At 34.4% G+C, this 18,465-nt stretch overlaps 1 protein-coding gene across 4 annotated transcripts in view; it reads right to left on the bottom strand.

The window, feature by feature from the left end:
- The window catches only part of LOC129270219 (IQ domain-containing protein E-like), a 38,214-nt gene extending 22,967 nt beyond the window's left edge, over positions 1 to 15,247 (bottom strand). For 3 of the 4 annotated variants that reach the window (XR_010294812.1, XM_064105376.1, XM_064105375.1), the window contains exons 1-8: positions 14,835 to 15,154; positions 11,245 to 11,398; positions 10,181 to 10,312; positions 8,593 to 8,736; positions 7,942 to 8,024; positions 6,461 to 6,574; positions 4,440 to 4,487; positions 3,896 to 3,966 (exon numbers count right to left, since the gene is read on the bottom strand). Coding sequence is in view for 3 of the 4 variants with exons in the window: in XM_064105376.1 (XP_063961446.1) it covers positions 3,896 to 3,966; positions 4,440 to 4,487; positions 6,461 to 6,574; positions 7,942 to 8,024; positions 8,593 to 8,736; positions 10,181 to 10,312; positions 11,245 to 11,398; positions 14,835 to 14,858 (770 nt within the window). In the remaining variant the exon portion in view is untranslated. Of the gene's footprint in view, positions 1 to 3,895; positions 3,967 to 4,439; positions 4,488 to 6,460; positions 6,575 to 7,941; positions 8,025 to 8,592; positions 8,737 to 10,180; positions 10,313 to 11,244; positions 11,399 to 14,834 lie in introns of all 4 variants that reach the window. The other variant, XM_064105377.1, reaches the window with a different exon arrangement.
- Positions 15,248 to 18,465: the final 3,218 nt, after the last annotated feature.

The raw sequence follows: 18,465 nt of genomic DNA, 5'->3' as shown, positions 1-18,465 counted from the left end.
ATATGTTTTGGGGGCAGGCAATTTGTTTTTCCTATAATTAGTACTTTTGAACCATTATTTGTAGAGTTAAAAGGTAACTATACCTAAATTTTCCCATTTTTGTAGCCTTTTTTCAGCCAAAAAGTGGGTTTTATCATCCTGGGGTTCTGGGATATTAGATGGTACGAGGTCAACAATTTGCAAGCAGCTGCAGGTAGCTATATTGCTTTTATTCCTCCACTTTGGGTTTTATGGATATTTGTGAAATATATCTTATCAAATAAAAGAAAATGTCATTTATCCATAGGGGCTATATGGTGTACAATGCACTGTACATACTACACTGCATATATCCATGTATTGACCACCATGGCATATGACAAGGCCTGTATATAAACTATAGTGTCATAGAAATGAGCTTCAAAGGTTTAGAATTAGATTGTGAATTTGATTCCTTGTCAGCTGATGTACATGTACATGGTGAAACCAGCAACGTAAATTACACTTACAAACTGTAAATATCACATACATGTATATATACGTACATCACATTTTTAGCCATACATACATGTATGTATCTTCTTCATTTGGAGGCTTTTTTAAATCTGGTTCTGGTGTCTAACTGGCCTATGTTTATGGGGTCAGGTAACTACTAGTATCATGGTAACGCTGATCAACAGCCAATCAGAATAAAGGATTGCATGCAAGTTACCATTAAGTTAACATATTGGTAAATTTTTATGCAACGGGGCCCAGAATAGCTACAGTGTAAATTACCTCTCTCCGCCCCCTGAATTAGCATATTTGACAAAACATGTCCTCAATTTCTGAGACAAAACATGTCCTCAATTTCTGAGACAAAACATATCTTCAATTTCTGAGGCATCTAATTCTAAACCTGAGAGCTCATTTCTATGACACTATAGTTTATACAAGCCTTGTTATCTGTCATGGTGGCCAATGCATTTATGCAGTGCAGTATGTATATGTACAGTACATTGTACATATGTATACTGTATAGCCCCAATGGATAATTGACATTTTTTTATTTAATAAGATATTTCACAAATATCCGTAAAACCCAAAGTGGAGGAATAAAGGCAATATAGCTATATGAAGCTGCTTGCTATTGTTGACCTCGTACCATCTAATATCCCAGAACCCCAGGATGATAAAACCTACTTTTTGGCTGAAAAAAGGCTACAAAAATGGGAAAATTTAGGTATAATTACCTTTTAACTCTACAAATAATGGTTTAAAAGTACTTAATATAGGAAAAACAAATTGCCTGCCCCCAAAAACATATTAATAGACACCAAAACCAGAGAAATTGACCACCAAATAAAAAAGTTGTGGCCAAAACTGTGATTTTGGGGGGTTTTGGCGGCCATTTTGGATTTTGGCCAGGCACACTTTTTTCTCGGGCCCACGACAAAAAATATTGTCATTTCATGTTGAGATACATTACAAGGAATAAAAAAAAAACTGTTGTCATATTGAAATTACAAAAAAAGTATTTTTGACCCATGTATAGCCCACTCCTATTAATAATGCATATTTTTCAAGATGACTAAATAATCTTACATAAACAATTTTTTCCAATATTTTTGAAAGACACGGTAACATAGATACAGGACGATAATTTGAAAACATATGAGGATCGCCTTTTTTATATAAAGGAATTATCTTACTAATCTTCATATTCTCCGGAACATCGCCTGAACAGAGTGACAAATTGAATATATATGACAATGGCATTGCAATAAAATGAATAACCTTTTTAATGATCTTACAACTTATTTCATCAATACCAGAACTGGCTGTGTTTTTCATATTTTTTACAATATCTATTAATTCATTTTCATTGGTTGGATGAAAATAAATAGACTGGCTACACTCTTCAGGTAAATAAAAGGAAAAATCTTTTGAGCCTGAATCAGACCTAATTTCTCTTTGAAGATTCATAGAGATATTAGTGAAGTATGAATTAAATTCTTCTGCAATATATTCATTATTTTCAATTTTGGTTCCATTTTTAATAAAATATGAAGGATATTTGTTTTTATTTTTGTTTTGTTTATGTAGTAGGTCATTTATTATTTGCCATACCCTTGTCATACTTTTCCTGTTAATTTCAAGTAAATGAGCATAGTACTCCTTCCTTGCTTTTCTTAAAATTGCAGTTTGAATATTTCTATACCTCTTATATCTCGCTTCTATGTGAATATTGGAAGAATTGTGAATAAAATTCTTATACAAACGATCTTTTTTATGTATACATTTCAATAATGATCTTGTTAACCATGGTTTACGAGGAGTATTCTTTCTTTTAATTCTTCTACAAATAAAATTCTTATCATATAGTTGTTTGAATTTAAGACAAAAAATATTATAAGCATCTTCTGTAGTTGACTTTGATAAGAGTTCGCTCCAGTCAGTGACCAACAAATCATCCTTGAATTTATTTATGGTAGTATCATTTATTTTCCTAGAGTAAGCCTCAGTATTCTCAGTAGTGGAGTGATTAACATTGCTGTATTTTTTGTCATTGACAGATAAAAGAAATACCGGTAAGTGATCACTTACATCACTGTAAAGTATACCTGATTTAAATGTATCAAAGCTGGTATTCGTAAAAATATTATCAATTAACGTGACAGAAGATTTTGATATTCTAGTCGGTTTGTCAATCACTGGCTGAAATGAATTACTATATACAATATCGACAAAATCATTTATACATTTTAACGATTGTTGCAATAAATTAATATTCATATCTCCCATAATATAAACTTCTTTATTTTCTTTTTGAATTTTCTCTAGACACATGTTAAAAGATTCATTAAACTTATATATGGCTTGTTTTGGATCTCTATAAATAATGCCGATAATAATGTTCTTTTTCTTTGTATGCTTAATCTCAATAAAAATTGATTCACAAAGATTTACAGGCATACTTATATCTGATCGAATACAGACATTGATACAATTTTTTATAAAGAAACCAACTCCTCCACCTCTACTTTTCATTCTATCAACATGATAAAAAGAATATTCATCAGTGTCAAATAAAAGAGGAGTACCAGCATGGATCCAAGTTTCCGTAATACCAATCACAGAAAAATTTATCTTTAATTGATGTAAAAATAGGTTTATGGAATCTATATTTTTTCGTAAACTTCTTCCATTGAAGTGAATCATACTGTATACATTATTAGAGTTTGCTAAGGATTTATTGAATTCATGAGCAAGCCAGTATCTACATGTTACAGAAGTTCTCAAAAAATTGCTATCAGGATCAATATCACAAAGGAAAGAATCATGAACATCATGGGTATCAGAATTAAAAGTTTCATATAAAGACTGAGAGTTAAGCTCATCAATACTGATATCAGAGTAGATTGTTTCATCGTTCTGATATGTTTTTGAATTCTTGTTAATGTTGCTACAACACCAACACCAGGGAGTGTTTCACCAACATTTTCATCTAGACAAGTTGTCAGATCTTGAATTTGATTGGATGAGAAGCACTGTTAATATGGTAACTGTCAGATAAAATTTCGGATAAAATGTCCGACGACTCCTGTCATGAAATGCTCCTCAGGCACAACCCTTTACTTTGGAGGTTGGTGATAAATTGACCTTCAAAACTATCATATATTTCTGGAAGTGTGTGTTGAGCAATGGTGTAAAATGCAGTCTTTAGCACCAAGCATTACAGCTGGGGTTGAAGAATGATCTTAGTGTACATGTAATTTCACCACTCACCAACACCAACTCCTAGGGACTGACAAAAATCATGAATTCATATGCCAACACATCACTTGAAATTATGGAATATATGTGCAAAGTTCTGTTAGCATTGCTAGAAACATGAGAGTTATTGTAAATCAAAATCTGAAAGAATCCTACTTACATAAGCTCTGCTTCTTTGTCCTTCAGATTCATCTCCAGTTTGAGATTCCTTTGCTTCAAGCTATTCACTTTCTGTTCATAAAACAATGGTACAAATACAAGATACTACAGTTTATTACAATGCATTACAAAAAATATTTAAAAATGCAGGATACCTTAAAGTTTAATGCAAACTTTAGCTCATCAAACAGAAGTTAAAGATCAAGGCATTAAAAAATCATTTACAACATTTAGATATACATTATGGCATTTGCTGCGCACTTGTTGCAATTTGGTGCATCTTAGTGCAAAAATAAAGAGCCAACATGTGACCCATTTAATCGCATGTGATTGGCTACAATCATTATCCCAATTTTGTTACAGCTCTAAATGTGATATGGGCGACACAAGAACATACATGTACTATTTCACAACTAAAAGGAAGTATTTTGGGACTGTAAAAACATTGAAACAAAATCATGAGTTTTGACAGGGCCTAAAATTAGGAGTTCTCTGAAATAATTGTACCAGCAAAGGTACTGCATTACATAAGAACATAGACTCACCGCAGCTGAATCTGGTTGCCTGCTATTCAGCGTCATACGAAGATCACTCTGAAAAAAATCAATATGGCAAAAATTCAATGAATTATACACAGACAGGGTGCGACAAAAGCGCTTGCCCGATTGCCCGGGGCAAGTAAAAGTTAGAGTCGGGCAAGTGTTTTGAAGCAAAGACAAAAACTAATTGCCCGAATCGGGCAAGCAAAATTCTCATATAGAAATTATATATTTTAGAAAGATTCCCCATATTTCACCATCCAAAATATAGAAAAGAAAAAGAGAAAAAAAGCCATATCATTAATTTCTTTCAAAAAAGTTTTTAAGTCATGATTCAAATTGCAAATTTGCGCCATTTTCTGCAATTTTCTTCATCCCTTTCATTCTTTCTTTCTTTCCTTCATTCCCTTCTTTCTTTTTGTCTTTCGTTCTTTCTTTCTACTTCCTTCCTTTCTTTCGTTCTTTCTTTCTACTTCCTTCCTTTCTTTCAGTTTCTTTCTGATTTTCTTTATTTCTGTCTTTTGATCTTTCTTTTTTTTTCCATCCATCCTTTCTTTTCTTCCTTATTTTTCCTTTCTGCCTTGCTTCATTTCTTTCTGTCTTTCGTTATATCTTTCTTTTCTTTTTTCCTTCCATCCATCCTTCACCTTTCCTTTCTTTCCTTTTACCTTTTTTCTTTCTTTATTCGTTCCTTTCTTTCTCTTCCCCTCAGTTTTTTCTCTCAGTTTTTTTTTTCTTTCTTTTTTCTTTCCTTCCTTCTTTCCCTTCTTTCTTCCTTCCTTTCTTTCTTTCTCTTCCCCGCAGCCATTCTCTCTCTTTCTTTCTTTCTTCTTTTTTTTCTTTCTCCCTTCCTTTATTTCTTCCTCCTTTCTGTCTTTCTTCTTATTTTTTTCTTTCATTCTCTCCCCCTCATTTAATTTCTTTTTTTTTTCTCTGGTTATTTTCAGTGAATTCCCCTTTTTTTATTGTGCGTCCTAGTCCCCTCCAAAATATATGGAAAATATATGAGATTAGGAAATAGATTAAAGAGCATATTGACCATATATTTTGTCATGATGTACAAGATAAAAATCATTAAAAAAAAAGAAATACAAGGTACATGTACATCAGTAGTCATGTTGAAAAATATATTAAAGCTGTCAATGGTATGGTATGTAAAACAGTTAAGCAATAAAACTTTGTTTTGAAGGATTTTTTTCGGGCAAGTGATATCTATATTCGGGCAAGTATTTTCCAACAATTTGAAAATTTAGTTGCCCAACTGGGCAAGTGCTTCAAAAAAGTTATGTAGCACCCTGCACAGATACATGTACAGTAAGGGCAGACTTATTGAAGTTTATCCCTAAAAGGACTGCGCTCTTTGAGATGTATTGAGCACTGGGGGGGGGGGCATCATGCTCCACCCCCCTGATTTTGGCTGCCGATCGTGCCAAAATTTGGCACACACATTCTTTACCACATTACAACAAGCAAGTCTTAAAAAAGTTTCTGAAAAAAGCAATTTATTATTAATAAATTATGCAAATTTATTTGTGAAAAACATTATTTGCATATTAACACCCAATTTCACTTCAAATTTTTTTTTTGTCCAGATATCATTGTAATTTTATTTAAAGTTTTTCAAAAAGAAAAATTGCGAAAGCCAATTTTTTCCTCATGTACATGTATTTCATTGTTTTTTTAATGGAAATTATTACAGACCATTTAACAACTACATCAAACCCTAAATTAATTAAGCAGACCAATAAAAACTTTTATGAATTTCATCTCCTATAGATTTCGTACACAAAGTATAAAAATGAGTCATTTCCGGCATGACATTGTCTCAGAAAAATCAATGTGGCGTCGCGATGCTATACCCGTATGTTGCAAATTTAGTCTCAAAAGTTGCGTGAGACTTGAAGAAAAAAAAGCCATAAAATTTTGCAGCGCTATCTTTTTGCATTTCGGAATGGGGGGGGGGACACTAAGATCATCTTATCGTAAGGGTGATCTCCCCCTTTTAAATTGAAAGGATAATCCCTAACCTTTGTTGGATCTAGAAGCTGATCAATCTGCCTTTCTTTCTTCATGAGATCATCTTCCAACCTCTGATTTTTGGCCTTGACCATATCATTCTCCGCTCTTAAAGCATTGACTTGCTGTACAGGGAGAAAGATACAAAGAAAAACATGAGAAAAACCTGAACTTCTTGTATAAAGAAACAGAATAGAATAAGATGAACTAAAATAATAAAATAGGTTAGTGCAAGAAAAATAGGCAAAATAGGGGATGACAAATGAGAAAGAAGTGAGAGAATTCTCGCTATCCACAACAACCCAAAGTTCAGGACGTAGCGTAGGGCTGAATTTACCGCTCACTTTGTGCACTGAACTAGAAATTCTACTTCTTGTTCAGTGATATGTAATCTAACAGCTTCTGTTCTGCTGAGTCTTGTAGCATCCACTTTCGAAATGCATTCTAAATGTCTTCATACATTTCGAGGAATCATCATAAAACTTGCTCCTTGTATTATCCCACTTATGTACACTATCCTTAACTTCAAGCTACAGTTAGTTACTGGGACACACAAGTAAATGATGAGAAATATATCCAGGAAATTTGGTTACTGTCGATAGCGAGAATTAGCAAGAAATCACAAGAAAAGGTGAGAAGAGATGGAGAAATGTGAGGGGAGAGATGCATCGTTGAAGAGCTTGATTTCTTTGTTTGCTTGTTTACTTGATGTAACTCACATTTTAACCTAAGAGTGAGAACCATTCACAGGAAAGAGACCAAAGTGTCATTTGGCAGACGTCTAAATTACAAACAGAACAATTAATACCCAGTAAGTTTTATATCAGGTCAATGTCATGAAATCTCATTCAAGGAAAATGACCAAGGAAAATGTCCATATTGTATACAAACAACTTCAGCTGCCTGTCATTTGCACTCAACACTGTGTTTGTTGATGGACACTCATTTTAAACATAAACTCTTTGGTCAATTCTCCTTTAGCAAAGTTTTACGAAGGCAGAAAAGAAATGGGAAAAAAAATCAAGCTAATACTCGGTTATTTTTCTTTATTGAGGTATTATATTAAAGAGCAGATCTGGGTAATTTACACAGAATGTTTTACATTTATTTATTTGTTTATTTATTTATTCATTTAGTTAGTTACTTATTTCTAAACTTTATTTAAATCTTTCCCGAAACCTGGGTGATGTCACCGGTCATTATAATTATTTAATAAAAATTTCAAATTTTTCATGAAATGGCAATATGTATTTAAACTATTCTAATACACATGGGACTATCATATGTTTTAAAGCTCCTGCAATTCAGTTCCCCTTGTTAGAATGACTGTTGCGGGGAAAAAATTCACACAAGGGCTTCGAGTCATTTCAGCCTCAACGTGCTCAAAAGAAATCCCCCATTCACTGCGATGTTAAAGCTTATGCAATGTTGTAGATTTAGGCAATTGGCTATGGAAAGTACTCCCCCTAAATATGAATATAACTTAGCTTACCTTTTTAAGATCAATGATATCATCATACATTTCTTCCTGTGGCTTATATGATGGAACTCCCTTCATGTTCCTGTGTATGGGATCTGTCATCATTTTGGGGAAAAACAAACAAATCTATATAGTATAAGACCATATAAAAATCAGGAACGGGCACTTAAAGAATTTCACACACAACATACTTTTAGGACAGTTTGAACAGTTTCAAAGGTAACTAGATATATCACTGAAGGTGATTATTACCCCCCCCCCCCTGTGCTATTACCATGGCAACACAGTTTCAAACACATTCAGAAAATGGGTCTTATCTGTCTATACTCCAAGCCCAATGTATATGCCAAATATTTCAAATACTGACAGACATTCCATCTGCAAGATTTTTACCCAAGTTTGCTATTACCATAGCAACCCAAGTTCCCACGCATGGTATGATTGTGTCTTGCACATCCTTACCTCATAGCCAGAAAGTGCTAGAATGCCAAATTTTATGAGCGCATAAAAAAACTGACAAAGTATTTCGAAACGCAAGAATTATACCCAATTTTCGCCTTGAGCTCTCCACACAGTGGGCTTTGTGCTTTTAAAGTCACATGGCTATTATTATCTTCATCATCATCACTATTTAAAATCATGTATGTATGCACATTCACTTACCACTGACCACGGCCCTGCTCTTTGTGTTCTTCCTCGGAGGCATGTTTAGCACCGTTTCCTTCAGGTAATCACTGGTGCTTGAAAATGCTTGGGACTTCTTAGGTCCCCCAAGATAGTTACTACTCTTAGAACAACCTGTCAGACCTAGAATAGAAGTAACCAAAAATATGAAATTCAGAGAGGTCATGGGCAATTCCATAGGTTGTTGGACATGAGCTCAATGTGTCTTTGTACATAAAGCCCATCTGAACCGTAACGTGAGTAACCACTTTATCTGCACCCCTTGTAAAAACCATGTGTTCTTTATTTTTTTAATTATATACAAATTTGTCTCCCTAATATACTTCTTTGAAATGGATATAATCAACTTTCATAAAAGCCTTGCATGAGGACACTTTTCACTTATGTCCACTTTTCATTTTATGCATGTCCAAATCATGTAACATGAGTAACCGACACATTTCAAAGATTTGCCAGGAGCATAATGAAATTTCCCAAGTTTTGTTTTTATACAAAGGATAGTCAGACTGCGTACTATGTTGTGATAAAGAGATGTTTAGTTCCTATCAATAATAATGGAGTTACAGCTCCAAGTATGAGTCAAGGTGTCTCCAAATGTAACGTGAGTAACCGTGGAATAGCCCTCATACTTTAATACAGTATGATTGTTTTCCTTTCACTGAAATCAACCCAAATGACTACCTAAGCCAGGATGTCCGTGTGTAAATCCTATGGGACTGATAGACAGAAGGCAAAGGGTTTATAACTATTAAGTACCTTGTCAAAAGTATGTGCTGCGGCTTTTTAGCAGGAATCTCACTATAAAGGCACTATGCATCTTTTCATAGCGGCTTTCCTGCATTCCTCATTGATTTGTCTATCGTAGAAGGCTGCTTGAGAGATTCCCCCATGAAAGACGCTCTGACTTTTGACAAGGTACCCAATGTCATGGAATAAAACAAGTTACAAAATGTACAAGAGGCACATGTAAAAAAAATAATATGCTGATTACAGGTGCTACATACAAAGTTCAAACTCACAGTTCAAATAGCACCATCCCATTACACTGTAATCAGGCTAGATATCTTGATGATTTGGTCTAGAGGGGTGCTTCAAATATATTTCAGTCTAGGAATCAAACTTAAAGTCTCAGTTACATGTATATAGGTACCATCACATGAATTGGTCATACATCATGCTCACAGGCTGCAAGACTGCAGTGCAAATTTGCACTTGAACATTACTTAAAGTGACACTGTAATGTTTGTGAAACATGTCCCAATTTATAAATTCATCTACTCATCCTTATATGAAAAGTGATACCAGATTTTCAACAATGATTGATACATTCATTTTTTAGAATAAAAAATTGTCATATTTTGAAAATATAGGAATATTCGCAACTTCTTTTACACTACTACAGATATACAAATATAAGAAAAAGTAGTTTTAATAGGTTTTGACCCCTCCCCCCCCCCCGAAATCTTCCTACTAGTACTAAATATGAATATTTGGAAGGAATGCTATTTGTAAGCCAAAGGCCCCCCATAACATTCTAAATTTTTAAAAAAAATCAATTTTAACCAACCTCCTTTCCCACTTTTGAGTCCGTCTAACCAGTATTCCCTTGCTGACTTTAGAGTTGGGGTCTTCGAGCCAACTGGTTTGCTGCTCTTACTCTTGGTCTTTCTTGAACCAGCAGAACCAAGGTATGGTGAAGCTAAGAAACAAAAAAAACGACAAAAATATGCCAATTTCTTGAGCAATATCTTTTTCAAATAGAAGGAGTTTGTAACACAATAACAACTTGGGTCAAAATATTAGTGTTACTTCTTTTAGGAATGATCAAAATGATCCACAACCCCAAAACAAACAATACGTCGCCAGGGAAATTTCTATGTACATAGCGACAACAGTAGTTTGGTCTTAAAAAGACAATGAGAAAATTATAGCTTAAATTAAAGAGTAATTCTTCAAGTTCAAGTTGTAAATTAAAGACGAGTTAAAATTCTTTGACAGCATTTTTCAGGACTGCTTCTACTGTACGTTTCACCAAGATTGCACAGTGTGAACAATGCAAACTTAAAGAGCTTGAAACTTCAATCCTTTTTCTCTCCATATTCTTTGAAGGTCTGACAGAATACCTTCTACATTCAATCAAGAACTTGAATGGGTCATATTGCTTATCAATGTTTACAAGTTATATGCATCTTTTACAATTATGATATGCTTTTTCAAGTAAAAGAAACCCTCAAAATTCATTTTGGGTGACTTAGTGTTGGTTTGGGGTGGCAGGTCACAAATTAAGAATAAAATCAAGTTCTCGTTGCAAATTTAATGATGAAGGAAACTGACACAAACACAAATTGATAAAGGCTGTTTATTGCACTTTAGATTGGAGTTTGTTGAAAAGCAATGGAATCACCAAAGTTATGACAAATTGATTCAATTCTTCCAAAGGTCAGATGCACAGCACACAGACTGTCAGCAAAAATGCCTGTTTTTAGAACTCTAATAAGTAGTAAGTACCGTTGTATCTTTTCTTCCTCAGATGTCATTATTAGCTTTAAATTAATAACATCAAAATATCTGGCAATTTCTCTGATATGAAAATACCCATACATGGAGGTGTCAAGATCCTGAATTACTTACGAGGTTTCTCTCTTGCTGGACCTTTCCTCCCCTTGGCTGAGCCTGGCCGACGGGAGGGAGATGACCCCCTACTACTTGGTGTTGGCGGAGCGCTTACTTTCAGTTCGTCCTCAGAAATATCAGATCGGAAAGAATCATCAGAATAGTATTCTTCCTGTGTATGTGGGGGGAAAAAATCATAAAAGAAATATGTTACATATACACCAAATCTGAGTTACACCTTGACTAAAAACTGCACGATTATAATGAAAAAAAAATCTGTTTCTGTATTGTTGAGTCAGCAACATATCAAGATTATAATGAAAAAAAAATCTGTATCTGTACTGTTGAGTCAGCAACATATCAAACTTTACACCTGCAATACATCTTAAGTTTTTAAGCATTTCAAAAGATTTTCAAGTATTTCTAGAGGCATTTAAAGATGATAATCAAGTTTCTCACTGGAAAGCAAAACCCAATAATTGTCTGATTCACTACAAACAAGTTAGGAATTGACGAGATTTTTCCGTACAAATTTTTGCCCCGCCGATGCGCAATGCGGTTGGGCACAAAGAACTACATCTTAGGCTTAGCTGTGTAAGCTTGCCGATGTTCATCAAATTTACTGCGCGCAAAATGGAAGTGGGACGATTCAAAGTTGATCATCAAACACGACGAGGTCATTTAGGGTTGGGTGGATACTAGTGCACGTAGTAGGATGGGGCGTCGGGTGTCCGAACACTTTATATTTTTGAAGCCTTCTTTTTTTTCTTTGGATTACACTAAAAATACGAATTCAATCGTTGTAATCATCTTCTATTTTGTTCTCTATAATATTTCCTAACATTTTGTATGATGGTGGGCCCCAAGTCTGCGCACCTAACAATTTGAGTTAAGATTTAACATAAATTTCTTATTGCAAAAAATCTTTCAGTTAATAATGTCCCTTATATTATTTTAAGTGTACCGAATTCTTATTTAAAAAATGAAAGAAAATATACGATTTTCTTGAAAAAACCTTGGACTGTCATTTTCAGATTGAAAAAAAAAATGGTACCCCATGTCTGCGCACTCATTTACTTTGCACACGATTCGGGGGTTTTGATAAGGTTGCATTTTGAGGCCATCACACGAAATGCCCTAAATTCATTATTTTTCCACCATTTTGAGTTGGATTTTTTAATGAATATCTGTCTATATGTTGCATGTGTAAAGTTTGTGTTAGTTGCGTATCTTCTTTTACTAGAATCGTGCAGATATGCGTGTGCGCAGACAAGGGGGACTGCGCAGACTTAAGGGAAGTTGCCATACTATTATGATGGTGGGCCCCAAGTCTGCGCACCTAACAATTTGAGTTAAGATTGAACATAAATTTCTTCTTTTTTCACAAAACCTTTCAGTTGATAATGTTCCTCATATTATTTTTAGTAAGAGTACCAAATTTCTCATTAAAAAAGTGAAAGGAAATAAACGATTTTCTTGAAAAAACATCGGGCTGTCATTTTCAGATTGAAAAAAAAAATGGTATACCCAGTGGTTGTGTGTCCGGACGGGTTGGGTGTCCGGACACATGACTTTTACTCTCAATTTTGAAAAGTTTACAAGCAATGTCTTTAATTCTTTTTAGCACAGAATATAAGAAAATATTATAAAGAACAAATATTGATGGTGAAAAAAAACTATTCAACCTATATTTTTGGTTTATTCCTGAGATAAAAACAAGGCTTCATTTCTGTTACGTGTCCGGACACCCAACCCCCCATCCTACCCCATGTCTGCGCACACATTCACTTTGCACACGATTCAGGGATTTTGATGAGAAAGGCTGCATTTTGAGGCCGTCACACAAAATGCCCTAAACTCATTATTTTTCCATCATTTTGAGTTGGATTTTTTAATGAATACCTGTCTATGTATTGCATGTGTAAAGTTCGTGCTCGTTGCGTATCTTCTTTTACTAGAATCGCGCAGATACGCATGTGCGCAGACATTGAGACAAGGGGGACTGCGCAGACTTGGGGGAACTTGCCACTAAAAAAAATTGATGAAACTTGAACTTCGGTCTTCGCTTGTAAATTTTTCCAAATGACTTTCTAAAATTGATCGTCCGGACACACAACAACTGGGTATAGGATGGGGGATCGGGTGTCCGGACACTTTATATTTTTGAAGCCTTCTTTTTTGTCATTGGATTACACTACAAATACGAAATCAATAGTTGTAATCATCTTCTATTTTGTTCTCTATATTTCCCGACATTTTGTATGGCAGTGAGTCCAAACTTCGCGCGTGTCCATACTTCGCGGACGGTCATTATCTAAAAAACTAGCCAATATCCTTAAAATCTGACATCATCAACATGAAAAGCAACCAAAAATTACCCTTTGGTGTAAGTTTCTTAAGTATGAGTTCAGTATTCATGAAAATATTGACAAAAGATCGGCAAATTTGTCACCGTTAGCGCCCGTTTTGAAGAAATCTGATATTCTCAACAAGCATTACGATATCACCATTTTGCAAGCAGAAATCATCAAAAATGTGAGTTAAATGTGGTACTAACCGATTCTACAGCATTTTGCCGTCAATCTGATATAAATATGTCACTTTTTGAGCTTGAGTTTTTGTTTATATGTCCACAAAAACTTTGCTCCGCGAAGTTAGGTCACACTTTTTCAGAACGGTTTTCCAGCAAAGCGCGCATTAGCCGATCGGAATAGAATTTTGAGATCGCGATACCGGCGAAATCCCTTGACCTGCTTTACATTTTCGTCAATGATTTTATAGTTTAGGATCTTGCCGTCAATGTGGTAACTATTTCTTGAATTGGTTTTGTATGAATTATGAATATTTTGTGAACAAATTTAAGCCTGATGAATATTTTTGAAAAGTCCGCGAAGTTTGGACACCCCATCATACTAAAAATTGATAAAACTTTCCTTGTAAATTTTTCCAAATGACTTTCTAAAATTGATCGTCCGGACACACAACCTGTCCGGACACACAACAACTGGGTATACCGGTACGTACGGTAGGATCTAGATAAAAGATTACTTTCATTAGTGACTAACGACAAAAACGTTAGTCTGACTTTTAGTTTTAATTTTATCACTGAAACTGTAAAAAAAAAAAAAAAAATCAGCCATATTATTAATAATTAATGTGAGATCTGTTTCTATTTATTTTAGAACATTCTTGTAACATTCGCAAATTATAAAACCCATGTCCATGAATAATGCCAACAAACGCGAGACGGTGATTGTTGTTGTGGTGATTGTTGAAATTGAAACAGGCATGCCCATATGAGGCCATTACCATTATTGCGCACGCAATTCTTATGCACGCAGATCTCATTGGACATACACCATTCTGTGACACAATCATTCAATATACACAGGATCCAATGTACATGGTTGCATCATACAGTAAGTGCGAGTTCGCCCTATTATTCTGGACATCTTTTCATCACAGGATAAGTTCAGTGAATACTATAAAACTGGATGTCTCTTAACCGGAGGTAGGCTAGCTTAGACTCTACTTCTTGTATCATTCTTTAGCAATTTAGACCTCTACTAGTATATCTGAACTATTTCGTAACTATTTTCGGAACTTACATGAAAATCGTGTATCGTTGGCATGGTTACTCTTCGCAAGAGAAGTAAGATCTATCGACAGCGGCACCAAAAAATGGTACCGGTACCCAGCAAATTGGTGGTGTGATCCAATTCGAAGACATTTTTCTTTTTTCAATTAATCAAAGCATTCATCAGTTGGTTAACTTAACTAAATACCGAAGAATAAATATTAAAAAAGGTCACAGCAATTTAGAGGGGGTCCAATTTTGTACACCGAATTTTTAAACCAGACAAAAATTGGAGTACCGGTACGTACTGATATACCGAAAGCGTGCATTAAAAAAATCGTCATGAATCGAAAAGAATGCGAACTCGTCCAACGCTACTACCGGTATATTGCTGCTTACATATACAGTATTATGTAGTACTTAGTAGTTCGAAACAAATTCTCCCCCCCCCCCCCCAACAAATTCCAAGACCAAGAAAAAGAGGAGAACTGTTCAACAAGAAAGAGAAGGAAATGGGAATGGGTTAAAAGATTATACTATTTTTAGAATATTATTCACTGATTTTATGAGTGAATATTTTTTTTGCCCGGCAATAATTATGGCTGTCTCACAGTCGGTCCCCTCAAAATCACAATGTTGCTACTGCCCTGATCCGTATTCAGTGCTTGATTCCCTCACAGTAGACCTGAAATGATGATGATTATCAACGCCGGGAATTAGTCAATTCCCTTTTATCATGTAACTCAGACAGGGGGAAGGGGGTGCATTCCCCGCGTGTGTTGTTGTTGTTGTTATTTTGAATAGGATGACTAGTCAGTTTTGTGTGTGTACATATATATATATATATAGAATAAAAATGAAGGTCCTGCGTCGGTTGTGGTAGTATAAAGCAAAATACAGGTGAATAAAACAACCGTAGATAGAAAAGTTGATCAAATTTTCGCCCATAGGGCTTCATCAGGCCCCTTTTTTACTCTCTGAAATATATGTACGCGAGCAAATAGCTGACTCATGTCAAACATTCGTACCGTTGCACACGTACCATCCAAAATGTACCGTCCAATGCCGCAAGTCAGGAAAGGTGACGTCACTTCAAAAAGTTGTATGTACAATGTAACTTTTTGAAGGGAGGTCACGTGGTACCAATCTAGCCAATCACAACTCGTATTTTACTATATTTAATATATATATATATATATATATATATATATATATATATGTACTTTAAAATATATATATATATGTACTTTAAAATATATCTCACTATGGTGTGCGAGTGACGGCCTTGGAGTGGTTCAGGAGCTACCTATTCAACAGACAACAATTTGTTTTCGTTAAAGATCAAAACTCCAATTTGAAATATGTTAACTGTGGAGTCCCTCAGGGTAGCTTATTGGGCCCACTTCTTTTCACAATTTATATGAATGATTTCTGTAGATCATCCAAAATCTTATCCCTTATCTTGTTTAATTGTAGATCATTCTACCTTACTTTTTTTCTCATCAGAAAATCCACAAACTTTAGTCGATGTTATCAATTCTGAACTTATTAATGTTACTGAATGGACAAGAGCCGATCAATTATCTTTGAACCTTAACAAAACAAAGTACATGTTATTTAATAATTCCATAGACAGGTTACCGATAAACATTATGTTCGATAATACCTCATTAGAAATGGTACCGTACACCAAATTTCTTGGAATAACAGTTCACAATAAACTTTCTTTCAAAAATCATAATAAATAAAATAATTTTACAAAATATAGGTATTGTTAATAGGCTAAAATATTGCATTGGCTCCACATCACTAATCATGCTTTACTCATCCTTAATTTTGCCATAATTACGGGATTCTTATTTGGGGTAATACCCATCAATATTTATTAGATAAATTGTTACTTTTGCAAAAGAAAACACTTCGTATTATTTATAGTACAGTTTCCGTTCTTATTATGTGGACCCACTTTTTCGAGAAAGTAAACTGTTGAAAGTCAAAGCACTTCATGTATAGTTGTAATAATAATGCACTTTCCCATATTTTTGATGCCATGTTCCCTTAAAAAAAATCAATTTTATCATTACTATCCGACGAGACACTCTGACGAGTTTCATATACCACTTGACAGAACTTTACTGGCCAAAAATACATTCCTACTTAACGGTCCTAAATTCTGGAACTCCCTATCAAATGATATTAAGACAGCGTCTCTTTAAATGCATTCAAACATAAACTCAAACTTATCCTGCTTCATTCCTATAATTCTTCGTAACGGAACTAACACTTCACTATCTTGATTATCATCCTTACATTTTTCATTTTTATCGTTTTATATATTTTTTAAATATATTATATTGTCCAGTTATATAATCTTTTGTTATTTCACCAGATCAAGCTGGTTTGTGGTCAGCCCTTCCCCATTCTGACTTTTCCTCCCTTTTTTCTTATTTACGTATTATGTTCTTATTTTGTCTTTTCCTGCCTCTTGTTTTGTCTTGTCTTCTATTCTTGTCATTCCCTCTCTCTTTCTGCTTTTTCTTCTGTCTAATTCGCAATATATCCTTCATAGCGGAGACTTCTTTGTGTGACTAGCTTTGTAGTCCAGGATAGAAGGGATCGAACCTTGTTTTTTTTATATATACAATGTTTTTTTATGGTTTCTTGTCAATTCGAGGGTGCTGATTCCGAATCTGAATGATGCCACTCGTGTAACCTTGAGCATTTTCTGCAAATTGGCAAAATCCAATATGGCCGCCAAAATATTCAAATTATACCCATGAAAATCATAAAATTGTCCACACATTGGCTTTAAAGTACATGCAATTGTGCTGCCGGAGAGAAATAATATCTGAAAAAACGATTTTTGTCAAAATATTTATTTTCTTGATATCAAAATGGCCGCCATCATAGACCCCTGTACAATATGAATGGGGAAAATTAATTTACAAAATTGAGCACTGAAATGCAAGTAATTATGATCTATGAGTGAAGCAATGTCTGTAAACATGATTGCTAACGATATATATCATTTGTTATGTCAGTTATGTGATAAATCCTGTATTTTGATATTCAAAATGGCCTTCAAAAGCCCTAACACTATTATGTACAATGTGAATGGTGACACAAAAAAATCACAAGAGTGAGCACTAAAATGCATTTTGTTGAGATAAACGAGTGGAATACTGACTAAAAACATTATTGTTAACGAAATGTATTATTTAACATGCCATGTATGTGATAAACCCTGTATTTCGATATTTAATATGACCGCCAAAGGCCCTAAAATTATGATCTACGATGTGAGAGAGGACAAAAACAATCACAAGGTGAGCACTAAAACGTATTTTTTTTGTGGTAAATTAGTGGAATACTGTCTTCAAATATAATTTGCAACGAAATATATTATTCGGGTTTCATATTTTGTGTTAAATATTGTATTTTGACTTTCAAAATGGCCGCCAAAAGACATTGACTGTATTATGTACAATCGATCTGGGAAACCAATTTTCACATGAGTCAGCACCATAACATGCATATAATTGTGATTTAAGAGTAAAATATTGTCTGAAAACATAATTCCTAACAAGATATATCATTCATTCTGCCAGGTAGGTGATAAATAATAATTTTGAAAGTCAAAATGGCCGCTACAGGCCCTAACG

This window comes from Lytechinus pictus, chromosome 10 (genome assembly GCF_037042905.1).
Source record: "Lytechinus pictus isolate F3 Inbred chromosome 10, Lp3.0, whole genome shotgun sequence".
Classification (NCBI taxonomy): Eukaryota; Metazoa; Echinodermata; class Echinoidea; order Temnopleuroida; family Toxopneustidae; genus Lytechinus; species Lytechinus pictus.
The sequence above is the reverse complement of the archived record's forward strand: the minus strand, read 5'-3'. Positions and strand labels throughout refer to the sequence as shown.